General features: G+C 38.2%; 1 protein-coding gene across 1 annotated transcript; it reads left to right on the forward strand.

Moving 5' to 3' along the window:
* The first annotated feature begins 2050 nt into the window (after positions 1 to 2050).
* Positions 2051 to 8742, forward strand: LOC145787363 (G2/mitotic-specific cyclin-B3-like). The gene is made up of 8 exons (XM_082599093.1): positions 2051 to 2143; positions 2593 to 2694; positions 2993 to 3171; positions 3528 to 3834; positions 5489 to 5632; positions 6032 to 6340; positions 6769 to 6876; positions 7295 to 8742. Exons 1-8 carry the CDS (start codon positions 2102 to 2104, stop codon positions 7439 to 7441), a joined length of 1338 nt encoding a protein of 445 aa, XP_082455219.1. The 5' UTR covers positions 2051 to 2101; the 3' UTR covers positions 7442 to 8742.
* Positions 8743 to 15742: the final 7000 nt, after the last annotated feature.

Below are 15742 nucleotides of genomic sequence, written 5' to 3' on the forward strand. Positions count from 1 at the left end.
TGACAGATCACTCTAAAGAAAAAGATCTAGGAAAGGCACGAAAATTTTCGAAAAAAAAAACAGGGTACAAAAAGCCATAGAAAAACGAAACACTAGAAAAGCTAAAACTACCACGTCCCCCAGCCCCACCCTCAATACAATGTGACTTTTGCCCACGTCTTTCCATCATAAACTGGGCCTCCAAAGCCATATAACGAAATCACCATCCAAAGCCAAATTCGATTTGAAGACGAAATCAATGCTCGGACACGAGCTGGAGCCGACAACAACGAGTGTCAGTGGCGTAGCTTATAGCTAGGGTTTGTGCCGCTGGGGCGGACCATGATTTTTCTACCCCTGATCGCGTTAAGTAGGAGCCATCAAATAGAATTCGAGCCAAATCCGTTTCAAAAAGGATTATTACTATGATTTTTCGTTTACAATTAAAAATTCTGCCGCGCACAAGCTGCCGACCGGGGAGAGGGGAACTGCCTACTGGGGGTACCGCTACCGCCCTCCCACTAGCTACGCCGATGGTTACCGTGAATATAATATGTTTATACAATAATTTTAAAACGTCCTTCAAGAAAGATCTGACAAAATTCTACCAAAACAAATACCTGCTTCTGTTAAGGTATGGCGAGATTTATATTTGACCATGTGGCCGGTGTCCTTTTAAAAGGCAAACAAAAAAGTGCATCAAAAAAGCAAAATCACCATTTTTTTTTGATCTAATCAAAAAGTCATGACAATACAACTTTGTGGCTGAAAGATCACCTAAAAAGAACAACGGGAACTTGTAGCGGCTTTTAATGGGTTAAAATGAAAGCTTGGAGCTGGTATACAAGTTCCCCCCTTGGCAACTCATGACAAAGAGAAATTGACCAAAACATGTGGATTGAAGTGTGTGAACAGTATAGCAAAGCTAAAGTAGTTTCACCCTATATGTTTGGTTGAGTCCTGTCTTTGTCATGAGTTGCCAAGGGGGGGGGACTTGTATACCAGCTCCGAAAGCTAAAATTAGCTTGTTTGACTGATTAATTTGTGCACTTTGTTTATGTTGACAAGACTACTCGAACAAAGATTGGTTTTTGATCAACAACATGACGTCTAACCAATTTGCCATGCTTTCATTAAACCTGGTTACCTGATCAGTGATCACATAATCAGTCCTCGAAACTAGCTTCCATCTACTACGGCAAAAACATTACCGTTGCCAAATCAACAAACCTTGGATTGCGGCGGCAATTGCCGTATGCTTTTGCCGCTGTTTTTCATTGAGTGTTTGAGCATGCTGAACTATGCTTGTTTGGCTTGTGGGAATAGAAAGCACTGCCCTTTCCGCTGAAGTTAAATCGTTATTTCCTAAGGTTCTTTCTTTTACACAAAGAAGTGCCCGTTAATGGATGCGTGTTTCTGCATGATCAGACGCTTTGGATTTTTGATCACTTTAGTTCTACCGATCCAGTTCTCTACTTGTTTTCGTTACCTCTGCAAACTTTATCTACTACTGTACAAAGTGGCGTATTCATTAGGATTGTTATTTGTTTGTAACGGAAATTTTAAGGAGTTATTATTTTTTGGTTAGTCATTAGTTGTTAAGAAGTTTGGACAGCTTGTCAATTTTACATCAATTCAACATCGTCATATGTTGATTTAACATGAAAAAGTTACGTGTCTGGGGCACTGAGTGTTCACAGCAAGTAAAATAGTCCAAGCTACATCTTGGTGCGATGTTTCTGCTGAATAAAATCCCTCTGCGAGTGAATAACACAGAAAGAAATGTGAAACAATTTTTGTCTTAATTAAGTGCTCATTTTGCGACGGCATTTTTATTGCCGTAGCAGAATGACCATTTGCCGTGTGCCACCGCTAATTTCGAGGACTGCATAATTGTGTTGAGTCATTGTGGATGTGCAAACCTTTTGCTAAACTTTTCATATATTTAGCACAAAATCATGTTTGATTGATCTCGTAAGAATAGCCTCAGAGGTTATAGTTACATTTTTGTGGTAGCAATAGTCACCATAAAATTTTTAACCTAAAGCTTGTAACTTTAACACACTTTTTCAGAAATTTTTAATCCTTGCTTTCAAAATTTTAATGTATTTTAACATTCAGTATGCCACATCACAGTTTATTTCAATCATCGAATAATCCACAAGTAAATATGATTTATATTATTCTTTTTTACTTTTGTTTGTAGGCTGATCTTTCAGGTAAGTGAAGTTTATATCGCAAGAAAATGTCAGACGTTTTGAAAACTATACTGTCTTCATCTTCACTCTTCAGGGCTATCATCTGTGCTTCATTGTTATGTTTTTCTTCTTGCTTATGAGACTGTCTCGATTTGTTGTCATTCGCTTGATTGCAAGAATCAATTACCAGGGCTCACCACTGGGAGGTTGACAACTTGAGCCCCATTGTTATGTTAGACATGGTATCAATATTACAGAAATAAAATTATGCCGTTTTGAACAGGCATTAATAAGTGTTCTTTGTTCTCATTGAAGTGATTCTTTTTGTCTACCAACCAATGAATAAGTGTGAAAAAAGCAAATATATAATACATTTAGTTTTGTGGAAAAGTTTTTAACATGAGTTTGTTTTTAGAAAAAGAGCACAAATGAAGCCAACCCAGCTTCAAAAAGATCAGCGACTTCACCAGCTAAGGGAGCAATTTACAAACGTTCTGCATTTGGAAATATCACCAATGTGAGTTGCAGTTATAGCATTTGTGTATACTAATTGTGTAAGTGTGTATGTTACGAATTGTCATATCTTGCAGCTTTTGACTAACTAACAATCAATGTCATGTGGCGCGTAATTGGATATTCTGTGGTTAAAGTAATGTGGCAGACACTGTGTATATCGAATTAATACCTCGAATAGCCAAATGTGTCTGCTGTTTTTATATGTTAAGGCTAAATATATATTATAATATGTTAAATTTGGTTATTGCCTAATTTAGGTGCAAAACTATTTATCTATTGATCTTTTATCCTATTTTTAGGCTGCTATTATAAATACAAAGAATGCTCCACAAAAGCCTATAATATCTCAGCAGCAGCAAAAAGATAAACCAAAAAGAAGGTCTCTTCGACTGCAGGCAAAAGTAGTTTCAAGCAAACCAGTACCAAACCTGATAGCAGATGTTCACACCGCGCCTAATGATGATAGTACTAGTACCAGGTAAGTTTTGATCGGTTGAATCGTAGATTCTCAGCGCTAACTTTCAATGTTGAAATGAATGGAATTTTTGTTTGTCGTATCCAGGCTTAAGCCCGACGATTTAGAATAAGCTGACAGAAAGTCAAGGAAGCCAATCTTCCTGATTAAATAAGCACAATACTTTTTGTTAGAATGTCTTGAAATCAATAGTTTTATAATTGTGAAATAAAATGAGTTTAATCAAGATTAGAAATACAGTGAAATACCCAAAAGGTGTTTCTTGAGCTTTTATACTACCAACCGCCTTGTAAGGAATAAGTATACATTGCACTAGCAAATGCACCAGACCAGTAACACAACCCATGTAATGCTTGCAGTTCACAAGAAAGTACCTCATCTGCAATTAGTGGTGTAGTTGCCTTCGAAGATATTCTTGAGTCACTACCAACACCAAATTCGTATTATGAATATGATGTGTCACCGCAACGAAGCTTGTTGAAATACGATGATGTGGACGCTGCTAACAATGGCAATGTCAACGAGGCTCCTGAATACGCTTTTACGATATTTGAATACATGAGGATGAGGGAGAGCAGTTTTGTTATTCAATCCGAGTATTTATCCACTTGCCAGAAAGAGCTGACGTCAGACATGAGAGCGATTCTAGTGGATTGGATGGTTGAGGTACACTACATATAATAGTGTGTTATGACCATTTTCATGTATGTTGTTCAGATTCTAGCTAACAAGTAAAGAGACTCTAGAAATGTTATACTGTAATATCGATGCCATGTAACTACCTTTTTATTTTTAATTTATCATCAAGTAAACTTAAATACCATATAAACCAGGGGTGACAAACCTTTTTGCGGTCGCGTGCCACTTTGTCAATTACACATGAGTTATCGGGCCACACAACTTTTTTAATCGCAACCTACTATGAAATCTTTTAGAAGCGACTCAAGATATTATTCATGAAAAGTAACAGATGAAGTAACATGAAAAGTAACAGATGTAGCAACATGAAAAGTAACAGATGTAGCAGATGAAAGTAATAAACCCATACAGTTGAAATTATTTTACGCAGAATCGAAACATACAACAGTAAAAAATAAAAACAAATCAACTTGAGCAAAAAGGATAGAGCAACAGTGCAACAGGCTACTTGCACTGACAGTAATGAAGACAGTTTAATTTTCGAAGTATTTGCTTTCATATTAGCATGATTTCTTTTTTGGCTCTATCCTTTTTGCTCAAGTTGACTAAATGTTTCGACCATTAGCCTATGCTCCGAAACAACAAATCAATTAATGAAATCTCTTTCAAACAACAAACAAAAGCCCATGCGAATCATACAGCTGAAGCTATCTAATGCAGCATTGAAGTTGAAGTATAAAATATTAAAAAATAACATTGAAGCATTGAATGTTTTTGCTTAATAGAATTTTTGGAAAGTTTTTTGCTTGACTAAGCGTTCAATATTAGGTTGAACAGACAATGTGGCAACTCTCAACTGCATGGGCCTACTAAGATTTTCATCTGTCAGCCTCGACCTGTAACGACTTTTTTAGGCAAAGGGTTTAGGGCAAGAAAATAGCAAAGAAACGGTGTACCAGTGAAGGCATAAAACAGCTTTGAGATGTCTTTTGTCTTTAATGCATGAGCGATTGTCAAATTGTTTTGCGGGCCGCACGAAATTCTTTGACGGGCCGCAGGTTCGTCACCTCTGATATAAACGAATATGTTTTCTTACTTAAAATAACATTTTTATAGCCATTTTCCAATTTCTCGATATGATGGTAAAAGAATGATGGCAGACTGGCAGTGCAATCTTAGTTTGACACCTGTCTAAACTTGATAAAGGAAACGCTTTCTTAATTGGTTAGTTAGGCTAGTATGCGTATTTGTATTGAGTCCATTCACAAGTTTGGTAAGCTTGTAGGCTTGTATCGTTAGAAACTTTTCAGTAGAGATTAGAAAGAACGAGTTATCCGTTTTTAACTGGTGAGTGGTGGCATGGGTCTATTACACAGTGGGCAAGCACACTGACTTCCCAAGGCACAATTGTATCTTATTCTTATTAACAGGCCCGTTCAATTTTGATATTAGTTGTGCTCACTTATACCAGCGGCAGCATGAAAAAATCGTTGTGAAAGAGAAACCTGAAATAAAAACTAGGACAAAATTGAAAGTGAATAGCCTTTGCATTGTCGTCATTTGACAATGTCGACTTGAATCTACTTTTTTATGTCAAATATCTTTCTGGTATAACTGGTCAGTGGTCAGTGAGTGGTACTTTATAAAGTTAAACCCATAAATCGTTTGATTGTATCTTTAGGTGCAAGAAAACTTCGAATTAAATCACGAAACTTTGTATCTTGCCGTCAAATTGGTTGACCACTACCTCCAGAAGGAGAATATTGTTCGTGAACGCTTGCAACTTGTTGGTGCAACTGCATTGCTTATTGCCGCTAAATTTGATGTAAGCACTAGGTTACATGCATATCAATGCAATTCAACGAATCCATTATGATTCTATAAATGTTAAAATGTTTGGGTCGTTTTTATGTGAAGTGATGCTCACAACTTACATCTCAAACAACCAAAGCATTTGTCCTCGATTGAAATTAATAAAAAATCAACACCAATTGTGTTTCCACCATTTGTTGTATAATTGCGGTTGCTCCTTGAAACTTCGGTCCATTGCACAATCGAATGGTGAGAATGACTGACAAACACTTGGATTAAAGATTATGAGACTAACATTATACCAGCACATAAAAAAATGTTTTTTTTAGATAACTTTGTCCCTATCATGATTGAATCTGCACTCCTTAGAAACACCAGATGAAGTTTTTACTGATCCTATCGTGTTGTTTAGGAGCGTCACCCTCCATACGTGGACGATTTCCTTTACATATGCGACGACGCCTACCAGAGACGGGACATGCTTGCAATGGAGCGTTCTGTTTTGACGCTAGTTGGGTTTGACATCAACATTCCAATACCCTATCGTTTTCTACGTCGATACGCGAAATGCTTAAAATCGAACATGGAAGTCTTAACGCTAGCTCGTTTTGTGCTTGAATTGTCCCTGCAGTGTTACGCCATGGTGGACCAATCGGCTTCCTTGATTGCAGCGGCGTCCTTATGGCTGTCCATTAAAATGAAAAAGTTATCTCATCAATGGGTAAGACGCTTGTGAAATTTTGACGCCGCGGTTTTTAATTGAATTGGTTGCTCCGTAGTAGCCGTGTAAACTTTTTTGTCCATTCTTTCAATAATTAACTTTTTTATGTAAACAGAGAATTGCGGCATTTGTGTATGAACATCTACTGTGCTAAAATAAGCCCGATGCAGCTCGAAATAGGACCGGTACATTTTATGCGTATGTGAGGATCCATGAGTACCGGTCAGGCTGCTATTTACCACCCCAGATTCACGATGTTCCCGGACTACACTGGAAGGCTGCTAGAGAGCAGCCAGTCTTTAGTTTCATCATCCATGACGCGGAACATCGTGAATCTGGGGTGGTAAAAGGATAGACCCTCGGCCCCAGAAGCTCAGACGACGACGACGAGGCTGCTATTTAACCAATTTCTTCACGTCCGCCCTCAGACCGACACAATGGTATATTACACAACAAGGACAGAACAGGAGATCTTTCACCTTGCTTGCGAGCTCAATGCCATGGTTGACGAGTCCAAACAGAAGAAATTAAAAACGGTAAGAATTAAAGTTTTGTTGATCTTTCTGTTAGTTAATACTTATTCGGTTTGTAGAACTGACAATAAAAAAATTTAGTTGGATTTAATTTCTACTTTTTGGGATCCGTATTTTTTTGCTCAGCTGAGACTGGAAACAAAAAGGTTTTGCGTATCCTGGTTACTGGGTAGACCCTTTAAGATATTGTGAAATCAGATTCTGGTACATCTGATCCCACTCCATAACCTTGGGTAGAAAAATAATAAAGTTTAAGTTTGAAACAACCCTGCTATGTTTGCACTGTACCGTATGTTAAGTCGTATATTCGAAGCTACTCGTATTATCGTTAACGAGCTCTCTTGATGCTCTTGAGTTAGATTACTCACAATGCTAACTTGTAGTGGCAATCTATTGACTGCTTTTATTCAAACTTTTGCAGATTTGGCAAAAATATTCGCATGCGATTTTCTATGAAGTCGCTAAAACGTCGACTCTGACCGAGCAAGAGATTGAGGCTGAAAGACGTCGCGTCTTTCCTGAATCAAACGTCTCGAATACTGAAGGCATGATTATGCTCGACCTTTAAGCAGTAATGAATTTGTGGTGTATTCAAAGTTCCAGTTTCGATTTCCTTTGCATGATCGCGTCGCGTTGCGCCATGTAGCGGTGGTTAGGACAAGGTGTGAAATATTTTTGCCGGACCTAATTTTAATTCCTTTTTGGTTTTGCGCAAGACCGCTGCCATTTAAAGTATGCATCGCATAGCTGCCACTACTGAGTACCAGCATAAAGTATATCCACCTCCTTCGACGGCTTATATGTGCTTTTATACTGATTTTATGAACTGCTGATAATGATCTTTCGCCGTGTTTGTGTGACTTGTATGTGGACAATCCGAACAACATAACTGCAACCGTGAATCTTTAAATTGTACTTAACGACTTCCTCTTCTCACCTCGAGTGACGTCACACAAAACTCACATCGTCATTCGAGCCACAGAAAGAAACAGTTCAAAACACATCCGGCCGTCTGATATCTGGCCAGCTCGTTTCAGTTTTAACAAATATTAATTGGTCTGTCTCTCACTGCACGTGTCTCTTTTAGTAATTTCTTAATGAATTTTAAACCATAAATCTATTAGCCTAAGCATTAAAGACCCGACCAATGTGGTCAGTATATCGTACGTGTTTTGTTACATTGTTTTTTGTTTGACGCAAACTATTGTGCTGTGTGTTACCTACTGGGCGCCTTAACTAGCACAGTGCATGATGTAACTGACATACAATCATACATCGATCATCCCGGACAACAAAATCCGTCATTTTTACATTGATTCAATGTCTACAGACGTTGAATCAGTGCAAAAATGAAGAATTTTGCTGGCCTATATGCGACGTGCTAGTCATGTGGCTCTTCACTTTCATAACATAACGCTGCCATTTTTTTATGAATATTATCACGCCATTACTATAAACTACAGTATGTTCCTCAAGTCACTGCCCCCATCTCATGAACTGCCCTCTTTTTAAAGATCAACGCTAAAGTTTCAATCATCATTCATGTTCGCACAAACACTTTTCAATTTATTTTCTCAAACAACAAACATATTCAACTCATTGAATGGTTGTTGCAGAGGAAGACGACCTTATGCAAAAAATAAAGCTTCAAATTCAACTACATTTTTTGCACAAGTTCACTGCATTCGCAATGACTTTACACAACAATCAAGCGGATACGCATCTGTTGGTTGCAAATCTCCATCGGGTGCTTTCCCTCATGACGTCATGCACATCCCAGACACAGAGTGCTCAGTGTATCGAATTGTTTCTGATGTTCAATGATACGATTTTCCTTCTGTTACGCTAAATCTAATAAAGGTAACTATGGACGTATTTTCTTGAAGTTTTCGACCTAAATTGAGCATTTGATTTCTCTTACATCACAATTTCGGTGAGTTTATATAAAAGTTAAACTTTAAGATATCACTAGACCAGTGTTCATCAGCATGTAGCGCGGGATAGCTGTTAATGGGAGCATACTTTTTTTAAGCACAGAAGTCGCGATTGCAAGGCAGTTTAATTATTTAAAGGACTTTTTATTAAACGTCAGCCCCAACAGCTAGCTGGATGTGCCATGAAATGACTTATTTGTACAAGTAGTGCTTGCAATAGCCTATGTTGGCTGCAGCAGATGGGGTTTTAACCGGTAGACACTTTAACGTAGGACAATTTTCTTTATGAACCAGCTGAGTGCAGTCATTGTGATCCTTCCAGCACTCAGCTGGAGAGTTGATTTTTGCTTTGAACGTTGCTGAGCAATTAAAGTAGAAAAATAAGCAAGGGTGGAAGTCGAATCTACTTCATCGAAATGACTAATTAAAGTAATTATCCTCAAACTGCTCGGCCACGGTGAAACGTTCCTTTAATGACTGAAATCAGCTGATTTAAAGCTTGCCTTGTGATTGGTTATTAACCTCATCCGCTGCAGATTACAAATAGGCTATGCATACCGTACCGGTGTTGTTTTGCAAATTTAAAATGAACTTTCTTGAAGCAAGTTGGGCCGTTGCTTAATTTTGCTGTTGAAAAAGTTGTTGCAGAGTGGACTACAAATTTTTGATTTATGTTGTTCAATACTGTCAAGTGATGCTGCAACAGACGGTAAAGGTTTGGGTAGAGTACCAAAACAGCTGTGTTTGGTTCAGTGGTAGGCTCCAATTTATCAATCAATACCTTTTGCACAAAATACAGTACTGCACTTAGGGCATGTAATTTTCATACTAAGCCTGAGGTGAAGGCCACCGTAGCCTAACTTACTTGTTTGCTTGGGATTACTGATTTGTTATTTGCATCATTGTAAGATCCTGACACTCCATTGGCCAATATTTAAGTCTGTTATTATATAAAAATAATTCGGTGAGTGTTGCTAAAATGTCGTTTACGTTTAACAGAGTAATTTTGGACAAAGAGCTGGGATATTTAAAATTTGTTCTATTTTTTTTTTCACTCTCTACACAGTCTACAGGGTGAATAGAGAATCTTGGACTTTTTCATTTTATGATTAAACATTTGAATGTCACTTGTAGGCCTACGTCTTTTAATATGCTAAATATCTTGTTAAAATTTAGGTCTAATTGTTAGGTCTAAAAGGAGCCATAGAGAAGCATCATTCAGCTTCACCGTGCGAAGAAAACCAACTCTGAGATCATTAAGCTCTTAAAAGTTGCCAAATCCATCGTTTACCATGTTGTGAATAGATTTAAGGAACTTGGTAACTTACATCTGAAGATCGGGAAGACCTCGCACTGCTCGAACAAATAAAATGGTTGAGGTTTTCCGAGAAAGAGTGAGAAGAAACCCAAACAGATCCATCCGTCAAACGGCTAAAGACATGAATGTGAGCAACACTTCAATGAGAACCATTGTGGAAAAGGATCTTTAATTGTCTTCTTGCAAGATGAGAAAACTCCAAAAGACATAAAAGAGTACAGATTCTTTTCAGAGAAGTGAAGGCAGGCATGGCAAAAGATCACTTTTTCAGACTTCACAATTGAAACTCAGTTCGATAATCAGAATGATAGGATTTATGCAAAGTCTTCATCAGATATTAAAGATTTTGTGAGAACAGCTTACCGCCGTCAAAAGCTACCTTCTGTCATGGTGTAGGTTGCCATCCCCAAAACGTGGAAGTCTCCTCTGATTTTCGTAAAACAAGGGGTCAAGATCAATTCATATCGCTAATCAAACATATTTTGGTTCCAGTCTTTGAAGAGATGAAGAAACACTACAAAAATCAGCCTTTTTAAATTATTACAACATGGTGCACCATCTCACACCTCATGAAAGAGTCAGAACTGGTGCTCACGTCAACCTCCAAGATTCTGGAGCAAGGAAATTTGGCCTCCCTCATCGCTTGATTTGAATCCCGTGGATTTTGCGTGTATGGTCGTTATTGGAGGCAAAGGCCTGTTCCGTTGCTCATCCAAGTGTTGATGCTCTGAAGCAATCACTCATGCGGGAACGGGCCAAAACATCACAGGAGGAGCTGCGTACCTCGGTCGAAAACTTTCAACAAAAAATTGAGAGTTATCCAAGTGAAGGGCGTGCACATTGAAAGTAAATGAAAAAATTTATTTATATTATTGTAAGCTCTCGTTGTGATATCTTTTAATTATTTTTTATTATTAAATCGTTTATAAGTTGGTTCAAGGACTTTCTGTTCACCCTGTACAGAGAGATCTAAAACCTTTTATTCTGTAGCCTATTTAGAAGCATATGTAGCCTATAGCTTATATTCATTCATAATTATTTATGTACGGTATTCTGAAATAGGCCTACTCGTTATTGCGAAATTTTGCACGAAAGAAGGCTAGCCATTTTGATAGTTCTGCTGTACGATGTCAACTTTCATGTCAACGCTGAACGATTTTAGTTAACACCTTTTCCCGTTTTTTTTTCATCTAAAAAGATGTGTTTTTGGACATAGGTCTACATAAGTTACTGTATTATTTAAAGTTGCATGAAATAGCAGGGTGGATAAAGTTACCACATACAACCGAGATGAATTTAGGGTAATTTTGGCCAACAACTTCGGCTATCAATAATACTGGTTTTTGTTTCTTTTTAAAATTGTTATACTGCTTAAGTCTGTGCTTGTTTAAAATAATATCAATCAATAGCATATGTCAAGAAAATCAGGAACAAGAAAGTATAGGTCCCGCTCTGAAGACAAACTCCAACTGGCCCTCAACAGAGTTGCAGCTTGCTAGCTAGTTCCTATTATGTGTTTCTGAAAATATACAGGCACATGCAATTTTTATAACATACCTACTGTTTCTGATCACCAGAGATATTCAAGTTACCGTAGATATAATTGACAAGGAGTTTGTAAGTAGGGCATTACACTGAGCAACATTTTTTAACTTATTTTTTATTCCTTGCTCGTTTCAAGTTTATTTAGACTAATGTGGCCATGCTGAATCCAAATCTGGCCTTAGATTTTTTCTAACACATTACGTTTTTGAGATATGATATATGCACACGACAACCCTTAATTGTCATTTTAGCTAATTTTGGCTGTGCAGAACAAAACATTACATGTAATCAACACAGTAATTGGTAGTGAAAATAACAGCATTAGGTATCATATTGCACAACATAACACAACCCAGGATGATTAAACTAAACCAAAATAGCATTGCATCCCCTCAAAAGTGCTTTATAGGGAAAGGTTTGGTTAGTTGAATAGTTGGTTAGTACAATTCTGCAAAACAGTGATGTTGTTGGTTTATCGATACAGCCTTACCAATTACCATCCACTCGGCAAGTCCCTATAGGGGAGACCGGGGCAAGTTGAGCAGGTTTTTTTTTAAATCTAATTTTTTTTTTATTTTACTAACTTTTTCAAGACTCAAGTATTGCATTTCAAAAACATGCTAATAAGCCAAGTTTTAAGACAAAAACTGGTGGGTTTTATTTATTATTTTGCACTGTATTCAAGTTTAAGTAACGATTGCGCAACAAGTTGTGCAACACCATGGTGGGCAAGCTGTGTAGCACCATGGGGTAAGTTGAGCAACACTAGTGCCAGGGGCAAGTTGAGCAACATATTACGATCATATTATAGTTGCACAACTTGCCTCATTCACACTTTTTTTAAAGAAAAAATTTCAAGAAAACTAACAAATGTACAAAAAAAATTTACCTGCGAAAATACAACTACATCACGTGTCTATTGACCCCTACTGCTAAAGTTTGACTAGTTCTATTGTGCATCCAAAAAATCAAAATTTTGTTTGCATCCGAATTTAGATCCTAAACACCTTATATCGTTGATCAAGCCTAACCTGCCCAAAAAACTGATAACTGCAATTTACGTGCTTTAAAGGCATTATAGGTAAAATATAATAATGGCGTTCAAGATTCATTACGCTCTTTATTTCCTTCCAAACGGGGACTTGCACAACTTGCCCGGTCTCCCCTAGCCTTGCCCAAGTGCGCATAGTCAATAGTTATCGCCAAGAACGCATTAATTATCAGGTAGAACATTGCATTTACAAAATAATGTCTATAGGCTATTAACCGCCCCGATAGCTCAGTGGTTACGCTCCGGGCTCAAGATCACACGGCGCAAGTTCGACTCTCGGGGTGTGCGCTTGAGCAACGCATTTCAGGACTGCTCTCCATTCAGCGGCACCTAGTGAATGGAATAATTTCTCGGCAACAAGACTTCAACAATCGGAAAACTTCACTCTGCCAATCTCGGTAACCGGCCCTGCGTCAAGTGCCTCTACAAGTATGCGAACAAGTACCAGGAATAACCTATCAAGGCTTTGTCAGTCCGAGGATAAAGATTCAAAACCAAACCAAAACCGTACACAATATGCATTGTAGACCAACAAATCGCTGGAAAAGAAAATTGCGCAATACTAGCCTACTTTAGTAGGCTACCTTAATATAATATGGTGCCAATCAATGCAAAATTCGAATTTCGTGAATTTTCATATCTTTAAATCCTAACGTGATAGACCAATTCTGATTTGGAATCAGCATCCCAAAGTTAGTCTAGGTAACATATTTTTATTTGAGGTATAATTTTGATGTTGCCCAGTGTTATTTATCGGCAATTTCAAGAAAAAACGGTTCACCCTTGATGCGCTCCTAAGCATATTTCTTCATGTAGGTTTTTTTTGTGTAAGGGCACTCAGTGGATGAAATAATCTACAAGCAACTCTCCAACTTTTTCGGTGACTATCTAAGTCAGTTGTTGAAGTACGGATTATTGCCAACTTCCTCAATCAAATGTTGCATAGCATAACATAGCCTAGTTAGTTCCTGTCCTAAACCAGTAGCCTACAGTACTGCAGTTCAATACATATTATCATGCTAGTGCTGGTCTTAGGGTATTTCGGGCCCTGTACGGAATATGCTTTGCGGGCCCCAATGACAATGATCCAATTCAGTGGCGTAGCTAAGTATTTTGAAAGGAGAGGGGGTGGTTTGGAGGCCTCCCCCAGATAATTGTGAATAATTACTTTGAACTTGGGACCATTCTGAGGGTATTGTTTGAGTCTCGGTTTTCTTGTTGCTAATTCCTTTGTTGAATTTTTCCATTGGAAATTACTGCATTTTCTAGTAAATTGCGGCCCCCTAATTTGCAGGCCCTGTGCGATCGCACGGTTTGCACACCCCAAAGACCGACACTGATCATGCCCTTATGATCAGTAGTGCGCTCCATTCTTGATACGGTAAGCAACGAGGCCAAGCGAGGTCCAAACGCCATGTAGGTGGTCAAAGAAAACGTTTTAAAGACACTTTAAAAGCTTCCACAAAAGAATTCGCTATTGACGTAGATTCGTGGGAAGACTTAGGCTAACCGCAGAACGACCAACATGGCGCAGAATCAGCCGAGCAACATCGTACGTTATCGGCTACCGTAATATGGGGTAACTTTGGTCCACTTTTTTGTTTCTTGAATGCTATCACAGAATGCTTAATCTTTAAGAAGTGGAATTTTATTTCAAAACATAGGCTTATGAACTGACACAAGCGCTACATATGTTGAAACTGAAAATTCAACGTAACAAAAGGAGTTTTTTAAAAATAACTTTGGCCATGTAAATGAAATGCCTTGAATGTCAATGTTAAGCCGCCTTGGGGTAACATTGGCCACCATCCAAGTTTTAAAAAAGCGTTTAAAGACTGCTAGGTCTCTGATAATCACACCGGTACGACATACGCGGGAAATGTTTTTTTTTTCAAAAACAATACAATTTGAAGACACAATGAAAGATATTAGCATGGCCGGTTGACACACTTTAATCCTCAAACTCTTCGAAAATATTAGTAGCCTACGGGAGTGAGAGGGTTGGTTCCTGTTATCCCACTCAGGATCAGATCCGAAATAGCATAATTCTTCCTCAGATGAAACCATCATCGTAGTCGGTCTCGGCTTGCCCTGAAACGAAATCATGCCGTTCATCTGCATTTGGAGGCTCCACTTCTACTGCTTCGGAAACAGAACCATTTATATCCAGGAGATCATGCCGTTCATCATCTTTTGGAGACTCTATTCCGCCTTCCTCGGCACCAGAATCACTTGTGTCTTGCTCGTCAACAGGCCCACGAAAGCTTTTCCTTGGCTCAACAATCAACATCCAATCGACGCTTCTTCGCGAAGCTGTTTCCTTACTTGTTCTACACTACCATTTTTGAAGATGGGAGCGAAGCACTTCTGACACCGGCATGTTGAAAAGGTTTTAAATTTACGCAAACATCCTTTATACTGCATCAAACATATATTTGGCCACTGGCCAAAGTTACCCCAAAATAATGTGATTTAGTGGGGGAACTTTGGCCACCCAATAGACTGCTTTTTAATGTAACGCAAACATAATATTGCTTTAATATTATCAATAACACTTCTTTTTGGTTGAAAAAAATAACTTACCACACTGACTCAGTTTCACTGCAGAAGTGAAAGTAGACAGCTCAGAAATTTGGCTTTAAATTTCTATCCTTTTTCTGTTGGAATTATTCAGCAGCAGATATCGCAAATACAAAGTTAACAGCTAAAAATACGCTATAATGTGATGTAAAATCAGAAACAAAAAGTTATAAACTTAGTTGCCTAAGTTGCAAAAAAAAAAAATCAGATGTGGCAAAGTTAGGGAACGTTCAAATATTACGCAACGCTTTTTTTCCGAATTTTTGACACCCCCCTCCCCCATGTAACGCTTTTTTCAATCCCCCCCTCCCCCATGTAACGCTTTTTCACTACGAATTCAGCACAAAAAACTACCATTCCGTACTCGAAAGCGTTACGTAACGTTTTGCTTGAACCCCCTCCCCCCGATGTGACGCTAACGTAACGCTTTGCATAAACCCC

This window comes from Aplidium turbinatum, chromosome 18 (assembly GCF_918807975.1).
Source record: "Aplidium turbinatum chromosome 18, kaAplTurb1.1, whole genome shotgun sequence".
Classification (NCBI taxonomy): Eukaryota; Metazoa; Chordata; class Ascidiacea; order Aplousobranchia; family Polyclinidae; genus Aplidium; species Aplidium turbinatum.